General features: G+C 40.9%; 1 protein-coding gene across 1 annotated transcript in view; it reads left to right on the top strand.

The window, feature by feature from the left end:
* The first annotated feature begins 3,834 nt into the window (after positions 1 to 3,834).
* ENTPD5 (ectonucleoside triphosphate diphosphohydrolase 5 (inactive)) overlaps positions 3,835 to 12,525 on the top strand; it is a 9,554-nt gene continuing 863 nt past the window's right edge. The window contains exons 1-7 of the mRNA XM_074149579.1: positions 3,835 to 4,108; positions 5,467 to 5,546; positions 7,578 to 7,721; positions 8,093 to 8,168; positions 9,756 to 9,791; positions 10,660 to 10,748; positions 12,313 to 12,392. Of these exons, the coding sequence (XP_074005680.1) occupies positions 3,892 to 4,108; positions 5,467 to 5,546; positions 7,578 to 7,721; positions 8,093 to 8,168; positions 9,756 to 9,791; positions 10,660 to 10,748; positions 12,313 to 12,392 (722 nt within the window). The 5' untranslated portion in view covers positions 3,835 to 3,891. The remainder of the gene's footprint in view (positions 4,109 to 5,466; positions 5,547 to 7,577; positions 7,722 to 8,092; positions 8,169 to 9,755; positions 9,792 to 10,659; positions 10,749 to 12,312; positions 12,393 to 12,525) is intronic.

The following is a 12,525-nucleotide window of genomic DNA, read 5'->3' as shown; positions in this document are numbered from 1 at the left end:
AAATCCCTGTGTATCTCGGGCGCGCTGCTTTCCCTTCCGCTCAGGACGGACAGGCTCGGTCATTTTTACAGGGAGATGCTCCTGTTGCTGTGGTTTGGGTTTTGTGTGTTCTTTTGCCAGAAATATCCAAGAATGTGGGTGAGACTTTCTTGTCTGGAAAATTACCAGTGTTTCTGTGTATGGTGAACTCTAAGTGAGGTTGTGTTTTGCCGTCTGAAGGTTTCTTCTTACTGTCCTGGTATTGTTTTGACTTCTGTTGTTTAAGGAGAGTTTGGTTGGTGTTTTTTGTTTCTTTTTTCTTTTCTTCCTATTCACGCTCTCAGTCTTGGCAGTCACTCTGCAGCATCCCCGTATTTTTGGATCGTACAGCCTGTGTAGCTCCCAAATCTTTGTATTGGATCTCCTTCAGGTTTTTGGTTTAGTATCTAAAAATCCACCTTGTACAGTTGATATTTACATGTGTTTCTCTGTGTTGGGAAATGAGTGTTCTACCTTGTGTCACTGGACCTAGACCAGCGCTGTTGAGGTCAGCTGTAATGTTTGTGTAAATGTTTTACTAACTTGGTGAACTCACTTAACCTTCAACTTCTTGAATTCAGCATGTTTCACTGCTCGTATTGAGCAATGATAAACTCAAATTCGAATAAAGCAACTCGGCTGATATTTTTGTATGCTTCCGTGACCTTACAATTTGCCTGATACTTAGTCCACTCCTACTAGCTGAAAGCGAAGGTGCAGAAGTGCAGGCACGGTGTCTCTTGTCGCGGCGCTCCGAAGTGGTTTTCATTAGGAATCTCTGGAGTGGAATAGCTGTTGCTTCCATCCTGCTTCAGGTGTGTGCCTAACGTATTCGCCGCTGATGTTGATTATTGCTGCTCATTTATAAAGGCAGTAAGCGGAGCCTCCTGTTGATGGTCTGTGCATTTTACCTACTGAACCGCTTGCTTATTTTAAAGAGCTTGTGGTCATATTACTGTTATCCTGCTTTCTCCTCTCTGTTTGTTGCTCATTTTATCCATTCTGTTGTATTCTGGTAGCAGCTAGGATTTTAAGTTGTTTGAGAGGAACTCTTTTGGAAATATTTTTCCTTCTCAGTAACTAATCCCTTGTCTATCTCTACCCTCAGTTTTTTCCTCCATTCTTTCTTCTGACTGTCTCTTTGCAGATTCCTTTTCCATTGTCGTTTCTGTTATGCTCTGCCCATTTCCCTCTGTCTCTGATTTCTTACTCTCCTCATCTATTTTTATGCTTCCTGAGGCCACTGTTTTGCTACTGCACTTGGTTAAATGGTCTGAACCACTCATTGAAGAAGCTCAATGTGCTTTTTCATTTTTAACAAGGGTGGAGAAAAATAAAATCCTGAATTTTATTTTTCTGTCTTTAGGAGGTTAAAGGTAGAAAGGGAAAAAATTCAGGGGAGAAGTAGAGAATGGGAAGTGTGAAGTGGTGGGGGATGTCTAAGAAGGGACAGAGAAGAGAAGTTTAGTGAGGGAGTGTTTCATGGGAGGCTAAGGTTCATCCAGTAGTAGATCTGGCAAGAAAAGTATGTGTTAATGATGGCAGTTGCTTGGATATTTTCGGATTGTCAGAGATTCTGAGGCTTGCGTAAGTGTCACATGTGCCATTTGTAATAGGACTCTGGAGTTTGTTGTTAAGGCAGGTGCTTGGGTTGTATTTGTGATGAATCAGTAAGCAAAATCCTTACACTGCATGAGAATAGCACCTCTTCTGGCCACCTGCAAGGTAGTACTCACTAATATGGCTTATGTTCTGTGAAAACACTGCAGCTTCTTGGATTTTCAGTAGACCTTCTTGTAGTGATGAAGCAAACGTGGGTAATGCCAGCTGCGTCTTGGTACACATACATAGCTATGAAGCTGCCAACTGGCTCAGCACTTTTCATGAACTCTGTTCAGGTGTTACAGGTTAGAACTAAGTTTTTACTCATTTCCCCATAAAATGTGAATGCTTTAGAAAGCACTGCAGTTGGGGTTGATCTGTAACAGAGGGTGGTCAGGGCTATTGCCTATTTGTGGAATGGTGAAGTCACTTCTTCCTCTTCTCGGAGTGTGCTTCTGAGGCAGAGTGGATTAAGAGCTTGTGCTTCTGCCCGCGGCTCTCTGCATCTATTAGGAACAGGAGGATCAAAATAAAGGTCACGGAAGACAGGCAAGGTTACCCTTCTGCAGTGGGCTGTGGCATTTAGTTTGCCCTAGAGAGAGCTGAATGCTTGAGTGAGTGAGAGAGACACTCGAGGAATTACCCAATGTGACACTGTTTACTGAGAAAGGGTAAAAGTTAATCTTTCTTTGCTGTAACTGGGGACAAAGGTGAAGGATGGAAATAATAAAAGTTATACAAGGGCTAAATCTGGGTTAAAAGGTAGTAGAGGATAAGTGAGTTCTTTGGGTGTGGGAGAAAGGTGTGTGGAAATAGAGGCTATGTCAGATTCACATAGGAAGGAAAGGAGAGAAGTTAGCAGTAGGAAGGAATAAATGTAGGATAGAGATGGCAGATAAAGGTTTCGAGAGAATGAACATCGTGGGGCTGAGCAGATCACTAAAAGACAACCAAATGTAAGGGCTAGAGGTGGGTGAGAGGGTCTTAGGCAGAGCAGATGAACAGACATATGAAGTAGAATATTCAGTGCTGTGGGTGGATGGATGTGTCACCAAGTGTCTGGAGAATGATAAGGAGCTGTTTGCACCTTCTGTGTGCTGAGTGTTGTGTGTGTATGTCAGTGCAAGCCATACTGCATATGGTGGGGCATCTGGCCACATGCTCTTTTCTGCTGTTAAAATGCAAATAACAAAGATAGCTATATATTCTCCTCCTTTTTATTTGGGCACCTAATGAACCCTGTCATTGCTGTGCCTGTATCTTTCCTTTATTAGAATTTTTTTTTTCCTTTTATTAGAATTTTTTTAGGAAAAAATATGTGCACAGAGATACGTGTTAACAGAGAGGAGGTGTAGTTTTATTTTGATATCCAATACTGCATCACACAACTTTGGGGCCTTGGCTTATAGAAGCTGTTGTTCAAAGCTGTGTAAACAACCTGTTCAGGGCAACTGGTCTAGGTGTGACAGCATGGTGGAGTTCTGTTGGATTTTTTCATAATTCTGAAAATGTGAACAGTGTCAGGAGAAAATGATGAAAAACCAAGATCAAGACAGAAAGGAAAAGCATGAAAAATACTAAGAAGGAAGAGCCCAAGTGCACCTTACAGTTTGGTCCCTCTTGTGCAGCACAAGCTTTTCTTGGGGACAAGGGTGCTGCTGGAATGATATGCCATCAGTCTCTCTGTGCACTAATCTCTCCCAGCAGCTGTTCTTAGCCAGAGATGAAATTCTCTTTGTTTTTACTCTGAATAACACTTGTGTTCTGCCACAACATCTCAAGTATGTAAATGTTAGGGCAAAGCGGTTCTGCCCTGAGCTCCCCTTTGGTGATGCTTATTTTCAGATAACATTTGGGCTTTTTGGAGGTTGTGGGGACTCTAGATGTTGAGAACCTTGAAGCCAAATCAGAAAAAAAAAATGTCTAAATAAAGTCAAAACTAGAAATACTGGGAAGCAAAGTACTTTACTGCGTTTTGGAAATGGAGAAACATTTACTCTGAAAGAACAAACCGTTTAGATGCAGTTGTAGCATTAAGTGCAGTAAATCACATCTTTTGGATGAGGAGTTGAAAAGCATCTAAAGGACAGAATGTATGTGTACAGACTGGGGTTTTTTTGTTTGGTTTGTTTGGGTTTTTTTCTTACAGAGTTTTTAAGGAGAGGGCTCTTGGTAATTTCCATTCCTGCTTTTTTTTTTTTTATCTACAGGACCTACTGCAGCTCTGTGGTTGCTGATCCACGCTTGACTGCCTCAAGGGGTCCTGGCAAGATGGTATCTTCCAGACTTCTCATCCTTCTAGCACTGGCATTTTCTTCTTTGTCCTTTGTTCTTTCCCATTCAAACAGGGAAATGTGGTTTCGGGATTTCTTTCCACCTAACGTGTGCCCTATAAATGCCAAAGCCAACACTTTTTATGGCATAATGTTTGACGCAGGAAGCACTGGAACCCGGATTCACATTTACACCTTTGTGCAGAAGAGCCCAGGTAAGACCCCGTGTCCATCTGTGCACTTGGACTATGTTGACTTAGGTTCCAACTTCACAAAAGAGGGTTTGTTTTTTTTCCAAACACAGCATTTGGGAACAACTGAAGATTTCATAGAATCATAGAGTGGTTTGGGTTGGAAGGGACCTTAAAGATCGCTTAGTTCCAGCCCCTCTGCCATGGGCAGGGATATCTTCTGCTAGACCGTTTCTGCAGTTTGTCTTTCAAATGGTCCTCTGGCAGACGGTTATTGTGCATTTGTGGTGGTGTTTTGCTGTGAAAATATCTTTTTTGTAAATCTTTTGACATTCAGAGGTTTAATCCTGGGTATACTGGAGAGTTCTGAATTTCCAAAGGTTTTAATCTACACAGCTGTTTAAAAGAATGTCTTCCTGACTTGAAAAGAGGCTTATGCTGTTTTTGTCAAGTTGCATGTTACCTTGAATTATATCAAGAGATACTTAAATTCTGCACGTGCTTATATGTCAAGTTTTGTGGTGAATTAAAATTTGTAAATTAAGGAGTCAATAAGCACCGAAAGTCTGAGCGATTTCCAGGAGAACTCCTGTGGGCAGATGCACCACAGATTGATACATCTACTGCTGACACAGTGCAGAGGTTCCCAGGTTGGCTGCACACGCAACAGGATTCAGGAGGGTGAATTAGCTTGGGTACAGTGAGCCAGCAAATTTGCAGAGGTTGAAGGCTGGTTGATGGGACTCAGCTAATAAGCCCTTCAGGGCCGTGCATAGTGCCTACGTGGCTTCACATGATTTCAACCTTAGTTTGGAAGGGCTGGTACAGTGTCCAGCTCTGATGGACTTGGCCTGACATGTCATATGCGATACTCGGGTAGCTTCTAGATGCAAGCTGCTCTTGGAGCAATGGTGACACTTTTTTGGCTTTGTAACCAAGTGCTTGAGCTGTCAGCTCTCTTCTGTGTTTGTGAATTGGATGAATTACCTAAGAATAATCAGAAGTTGACTCTGTGTGTCTTAATATGAATTAGTATTTCACAATTAGCTTGGGGACAGAAAGGGAAATAAATGTTACTAAGATTAGGCAACAGTCATACTACATTGCTATAACTCACTGTAGTTCACAAATGCAGATTGAACATACTGCTAATTATAAGATGTCCTTAATAAATTGTTTGTGAACTTGGAGGATTCAAGGGCAACATTTTGTTAAATATGCTCCTGAAGTGAAGGAGCAGTGCTTGTTTTAGGAGGGGAATAGTATTGTTTGCAAGAGGAAGTCAAGGATACTCACTTTACAGGGGTTGCAGGCAACTTTTTTGAAACTAAAGAAAAGGATTCGAGTTGTTGACTGTTTCGTGTAATGTTTTGTTTGTACAGAAGACCTTCCAGAGTTGGAAGGGGAAATCTTTGAGTCTGTGAAGCCAGGTCTTTCTGCATATGCTGATCAACCTGAAAAGGTAAGTCTCTCGTTCATTCCCTCTGAGTTGGTCTTGCTTCTACTAATATCAGTTGGACTCTACCAAGCAGTTCAAAGTATTACTAATTGTAATCGCAGAGAGTCAAGAAAATGTAAAAGTTCTCCTGCTGGCTCTCTAAACCCATTGCTCTACTTTTGTGAGTTAATTTCTACACAGTGAAATGGGAGCTGTTGTTTTACATATTTCATCAATGGAGCAATGGCTTAATTAATTGCTTAAATGCTATACATACCTAGACTGTTTGTCTATGAGAATTTCAAAGGCAAAGTGATTTTTTGCTCTAGCAGCATCCATATTCAGTGTTTATTTCCCCTATAGCTTCCCCAAATATGAGTAAATATATACTCCTGTCTTGTTTACTAATAATTTTCTCAGTTCTTCCTTTTGGTTGAAATTTTCAGTGCTGGTCACAGTTCAAAATGTTTAGATTTGTTTGGAAGGAAGGGGTTAAGACTGCGGGGATTTTCTTTTCTAGTCCTGTTACACTGACAAGGAGAGAGGGTTCATTTCTCTGACTCCTAAAAATGTTTAATTTTTTGTGTATATAGTCAGATCTACGAAAGTTAATTTTTGTTAATAAGTTATGGAGAAGGAGAAGAATAAAGATGCACTTAGCAGGTTAAGTCAGGCCTTATATTTCTCTAAGTGTATTCTCTGCTTCTGTCATCAGACTTCCAATCATTTGTTTGTTTTGATTCTTTGCCGTTATCTTTGGAACCATGGCTTGGAAGCCAGTGGTCAGGGATTTGTAGGACTCACTTCAGTCATGCTCGGTTCAAATATTTGATTACAGTTTTAGCTGAATAATGATTTGGGTACAGGCTGTTACTCTTCTACTGCTTCAGCACGTTTGTTGCTTTATTTATATATGGAGTTTTTCAAAACGCAGTCAGACAGTTCCGTCTTCCACAAACAGATGTATTAATTAACATATAAATTTATAATTGTAATAAGAAATTGAAGTTAGCTGCCATCCTCTTTAATTTCTAATGGGGGTGGTAGTGAATTTGTGCACAGTACACTTGTTCCATGCCACTCTATTGTATCAGGTGTCAGAAACAACAACAGAGCAACAGAGCAGAGACACCTAAAATAATCCTGTTGTTGTGATACACAGGGCCAGTCCTGAAGTAAGCTGCCGTTTTCCAGATCCCCCTGCGCTGACAGTAAGCTCTTTCACAAGCTAAAGGACGTGCCAGAGAAAAGATAGATAAGATACTCCACCTTGTGTGCTTTAGCAAGTTTTGGAGCTGGGGGCTACCATAGTGGGAGCTTCAGGTTTCTCATTTTGCTCAGCTGCATTCAGTGCTACAGGAATTTGAGTGAAAAACTTTATGGAAGAGTGAATGGCTTTTGGATTTTTTTTAAACTTTGATGAAATCTCCCATGATTTCACTAAATCATCTTGTTTGTTGGGTAAGAGAGGAGAATTCACCCCAAAAGAAATTTCTATAAATTTCACAGGAGAATGTTTATTGCTAATGCTAAACTGTAATTGTTAGAGCAATGTAAATAACTGAGAGCCTGGCAGTGATGCCTGTACCTCATGTGGTGACTGTTCTACAGCTGGTGTTTTAATTATACTACTTACTGTGGACACACTTGGAATTCTTATATTGCATTTTGTGAAATCTACAGACTTTCCCCCTGACTTTGGTAGCTTCAGTCAGTAATCGCACCATTTAATTTTATCTAACTGCAAGATGTTTAGGTTTGTCAGGTGATCAGTTCCCTCACCTCTTTCCATCCTTTCCAAAAAATACCTTCCACAAACAATGAAATTTCTCTCGCCTAGGATATATCTCTGCATGTACCCTTCCTTCCAATGCAGACATTCTCTTTAAGGTTCTAACGAGATGTCTAGCGCAGTTTTTATACTTATCTTGGGTGTGGGTGAGGTATCTTCTGCTATTGAATGCTGGTTTCATTAGTGTTGAGGGAAAATTGGGAGGCCTGTTTTCTGATGGCCTGTAGGAGGAAACCATAAGAAAAACATCTTTTTCCTTCTAGGGTGCTGAAAGTGTCAAAAGATTGTTGGACGTGGCCATAGATGCTGTGCCACCTCATCTCTGGAAGAAGACCCCAGTAGTGTTAAAAGCCACAGCTGGACTGCGTTTGCTGTCAGAGGAGAAAGCTCAGGCTCTGCTTTTAGAGGTAACGCTGAGATCTTTTGGATGCACTAGTATTGCTCTCCCTGTTTCATCTTTCGTGACTCTGTTCTCCATCTCTAGCATAAGAGAATCTCAGCTGTGAAAAGTGACTGTAATCCCATGACAGCATGAAGTTCACAGACTTTACAGACTTTCTTGTATGGTCCTGAAATCCTTTGTCTTGATACGGATAGAATACATGGGGAGAGAGACCTACGATACTTGTTTCTTGCTTTCCTGGCCCTTGAAAGAGGAAGAATATTGTCTACTCCACACACTTGTCTTATTTTCTACTGCTGTAAAAAAAGAACACTTTCTCTGTCATCCTCAGAGCAGAACAATACCAAGGAATATAATCATTATTTCTTTCTTTAGGTGAGAGAAGTCTTTGAGGAATCACCATTTCTTGTTCCAGAGGACAGTGTTAGCATCATGGACGGGTCTTATGAAGGTATGTTTTAGAAGGAAGAAAAAGTGAAAGCAAAGAGAAATGGGAGAAAAAGAGAGAGAGATCTCAAGAACATGAGAGGGAAAGAGAAATGGTCACTAAACTAAGGGAAGAAATAAAAGGTTTCTAGCCCTGTTTAAAACAATGCAATCCTGCTTTTCCTAGGAGGTGCTGATTATTTGCTCGTCTGTTAGGCTACAAATGCAGACACACAGAGATTTATGAGTTAGAAGGTTCATCCAAAACCTTCTGAGGTTCCAGAAGAGAACCTCATCTCAGAAATCAGGGTAACCAGCTGAAGCCTGCTCTTGAGAATTGGTGGAAAAAAGATGGTGTCCACCTCTGAAAGGCTACATGATGATAGATAGCAAGCTAGGAAACTTATGGAAAGTGCCTAGTAAATTCTGCAATATCAGCATTAAAAATAATCTATTATGATTATCTCATCAATTTTCAGGTTAAGGTTGGAAGCATTGTGAATATTAGAGGAAAATGAAGGATAATTGGCAAGTATTAAAAAAATTAGATAATGAAATACATAATAAAATAATAAATTTTAAAAATATTCTGATTGGAAAAATGCAGCTAGTAAAGTAGCGAAGGAAGAAACCTAAAATACAAGAAAAGGTTAATTATGTTGTAGGTTTGCAGTGCAGTGCAGAATAGCCACTGGAACATTTTGGCTACGTATCCAGAGGCATTACCTTGGAGAGTAGGCAGGCAATAATCCTTCTGTATGGGTGCCTGAGAAGAGCCATCTGCGATGTTAAGTTCAGTTCTCAACACTTCATTATGGCAGATATATTGTCAGTTTGGAAGGTGTTCAAGGAAAGCAAAAAGAATAATCACGGTGCTTAAGCAACTAATAAATGGAGGAAGATTAAAGAGCAAAATCTGTCCACGTGGGCCAAGAGGAAAGGAGAAGTAACAAAGTCTGCAAGTATCTGATGAAGTATGGTGCAATGCATAGTATGTCACTAGGATTAAGGGGTGAAGTGTTGTATTGACGGGGAGCAAAATCAATAACGCATAATAGAGCAAGGTTTATTTTAAAATTCCACGTCTTCTACTGTCGCATGTTTGTCCATGTTTGGGTGAGAATTGTGCCAGTGTCAGGCAAGCCGCTGGAGTCAGAATAGTTGTTTGTGTTTTACCGGTTGCCACTATGTCTGTAGTGTAATTACAGAAACCACAAGATTAAAACACAGTAGTGTGTATGCAGTTTTCCAGTTAGGAAATGAAATGCTGGGGGGAAAAACGTGCCCAAATGCCCAAGGAAACTTGTGCATTGTATCGGCTCATTACTTCTTTGTATGTTGTTTGGATAATCGACGTGACTTGTGCATGCTGCGGTTGCATGGATATTACAAACATTCTACCTATCCCAGTTTATGAGATTTTAATAATTCAATAATGCATTGTGTCAATTAAATTATAAGATAAATTAATCTCTGAAGTATAGGGCAGTTAATAATGATTTCTGGGTAAATAAGTAATATGTGGAGGGCTGGTAGGGGTGGGCAGGGAGTTGTGTGAGTATTGAGTGGTGACTTTTTTTTTTTTTTCCCCCTCTCCTTTTTCACTCTGCAGGAATTTTAGCCTGGATCACTGTGAACTTTTTGACAGGTAGTTAATTCTGTATAACTTCTCTCTTAATATGAACTTGAGTCTCTTCTGCAGAGGTGATCGCTGTTCCTCTGCCTTGGTTGCCATGTCCTGCTTATCCTCCCCACTGTGGCACCAGTGCTAAAGCAGTGGATTGGCTTGGGTAGACTGTGTTCCAGGGAGAGCACCACACCTGTAGCTAGAAGGAGGCATCTTCATCCAGAAGGTGCTGGGATTTACTCAGGACTGGGACGCACTAACAAGCTGGTTTGCCTAACAGACCTAGGAGAGTCCTACTGCTAATCTGTTAGAAGGTGGGAAACACTTTTACAATGTTCTTCATCCCAGCATGAACTATGCAACTAATGTTGTATAACAGGGAATGCACTGGTGCTTCAGCCCCACTGGCTCTGGAAAGTTCTGGGAGCACAAGTGGGTGAAGAGAAAACAAAATCAGTATTCCAGTAGATAGATGAGCAAGCAAAAAAGCTGCTCTGGGTGAAGAGAAATGATAATAGCTGGTTCTGCTCTTACCTTTCCTTTCCAACTGCTTTTGATCAGCTGTATAGTGGTTACAGAATTCACAAACTCTCCCCGACAGTCTTCTGCAGGAGATACTTTGTCTCTTACTTTCAGCTTTTGCTGGATATCTAGAGGTTTATCTGCTTTTGGCTTTTTGGAGGTGAAATAAGAATCAAGGAAGAAAGTTGTATGAATCTTTTCATAATACCTTCTGTTTGCCTATCTTTCATCTGTGATGTTTGTCTTTGAAGGCCTCCTGTATTGCTGTGATAATGTAGTATCTTGTTTGTTGCTTGAACATAGATGCAATATGCGCATTTTAGCATTTGTGGACTTGGGACTGTTCTGAGCATGGTGTTGTTTGTAGGGCAGCTGTCTGGCCAGAACCAGCATACTGTTGGGACTCTGGACTTGGGAGGAGCCTCAACCCAAATCACATTCCTGCCACGGTTTGAGGTGAGGAGCGGTTACAAGTGTGCGGGTTGGGACTGCAAGGCCAGTGGAGAGACCTGAGCGTTGCTGTGCTCTCTGAAATCATTTTGTCAGCACTGGCACCAGCAGAACATCTGTGGCATACAGAACATCTGTATTTCTGTTCCCTTTGACATCAGCAGTTGGCTGATAGGCGCTTGCAAACAAAGGAGCTTGGATAACAACAAAGAAAAAAGAATGCAAGCAAATGGGTAAAACCAAAGAGAAAGAGCTTTTGTTTTCTAGATCCAGGCTGGGGAAGTCCCATTAATGCAGAAAATTACTTTGTATTCAATGAATGTAGAACACTTACAGCGAGTATTTTTGCATTATTACAAGAAATTTAGGCTCTGCTCTGAGTTATCTTTTAGTTGTCTTCCCCTTGGCTCCATCCACCAAGACAGATAGCAGATCCTCACTAAATTTGGGAGGGCTGGGAGAGGCAGGGTGGAGGGGGGTGCCTCATGGGGCAAATGTCTTCATAATAGCACAGCCAGTCCCTCTTTGTTTTCTTCTTTGGGAATTCCTCTATCCGTCAGTCCATCTCTGCTGGATTTGTCAGGAATTCTATAGCTCTTTAGAAACAGTTTGAACTGGGACCCAAGTCTAAAGTTTGCATGGGAAATTACATGGGTATTGGAAGGGCACTACAGCGTTCTGTACCTTAATAGTGGTTGGTTTTGTCCCTCTTTCTGAAGGAGTCCTTTATTTAACATTTTTGTTTACAGGAATTGAGATTCTCAAAGGGTGTTTGGGGAGCACAAAACACATGGTTTTCATATCAGGATATTTTAATTCTGCAATGGCGGGTCATGTTGAAACATGACGTGCAACCTTATCCTGTTCAGCAAAGCGTGAAGTATTCCGGACTTGCCCTCTGTTTTGTGTTGATAACACCTGCTGAAGTGGGCACTGGACCAACAGGAAAGGGTGTTGCACGTCAGGGTTTTGGAGAATAAATAGAGCTGTGAAGTAGGCTGAGCTGCAGCTCAGGATTCAAACTTCTTCTTAGAGCCTTGCAGCAAAAGGCCTTGAGGATTTTCTGCTGACCAGGACAAATGGCGTGAATTAGTAGGGCAGTGTGGAGTCAAGGTTCATGTTGCCTGCTGGTACGCTGTGTCTGCTTCTCACCTGTATCATCATGCTCATACAAAAAAGCACATACGTAGCTCAGTAGGTTTCTGAAGAGTTTTTCTGCCTGCCAGAATTAGCAGGGATTTCACCCTTGGTTTGCAGCAGGGTTTTTTTTCCCTCTTCCTGCAAGCTGAGGCAGTCGCGTGTTTACTCTTGTATTTGTTTTGAACAAAATACTGTAATAATAAGAGATTCATTAATGAAATGCAGATTACAAGCAAATAGAGGACATATAATGGTAGCTGTGTGGAGCTGTTTTTAAGGTAATGTTATGCTCTTCAATGTATTATTACCAAAGTTATAAATAACTAAAAACCAATCACAATCATTATGAAATTGTGATATTACATCAAAATTGGTTATTTTTCATTGCATAATACAAACTAAAAGATTTCTTCTTTTACTTAACTTTTAGGAAACTTTGAAGGAAACCCCTGGCGATTTTCTTACCTCATTTGAAATGTTTAATAGCACCTACAAGCTCTATACCCACAGGTGAGGAGCAAAAGGCTGCTGTTTCTGCTGGGAAAATCAGTCTTTCTGCAGCCCCTGAGCTAACCACAAATGGCTATGTCATCCTGTTACCAGCTGTTGGGACCGTGACTTTTTTTTTTTAATCATTTTCTTA

Source organism: Numenius arquata, chromosome 6 (assembly GCF_964106895.1).
Source record: "Numenius arquata chromosome 6, bNumArq3.hap1.1, whole genome shotgun sequence".
Taxonomy (NCBI): domain Eukaryota; kingdom Metazoa; phylum Chordata; class Aves; order Charadriiformes; family Scolopacidae; genus Numenius; species Numenius arquata.
The sequence above is the reverse complement of the archived record's forward strand: the minus strand, read 5'-3'. Positions and strand labels throughout refer to the sequence as shown.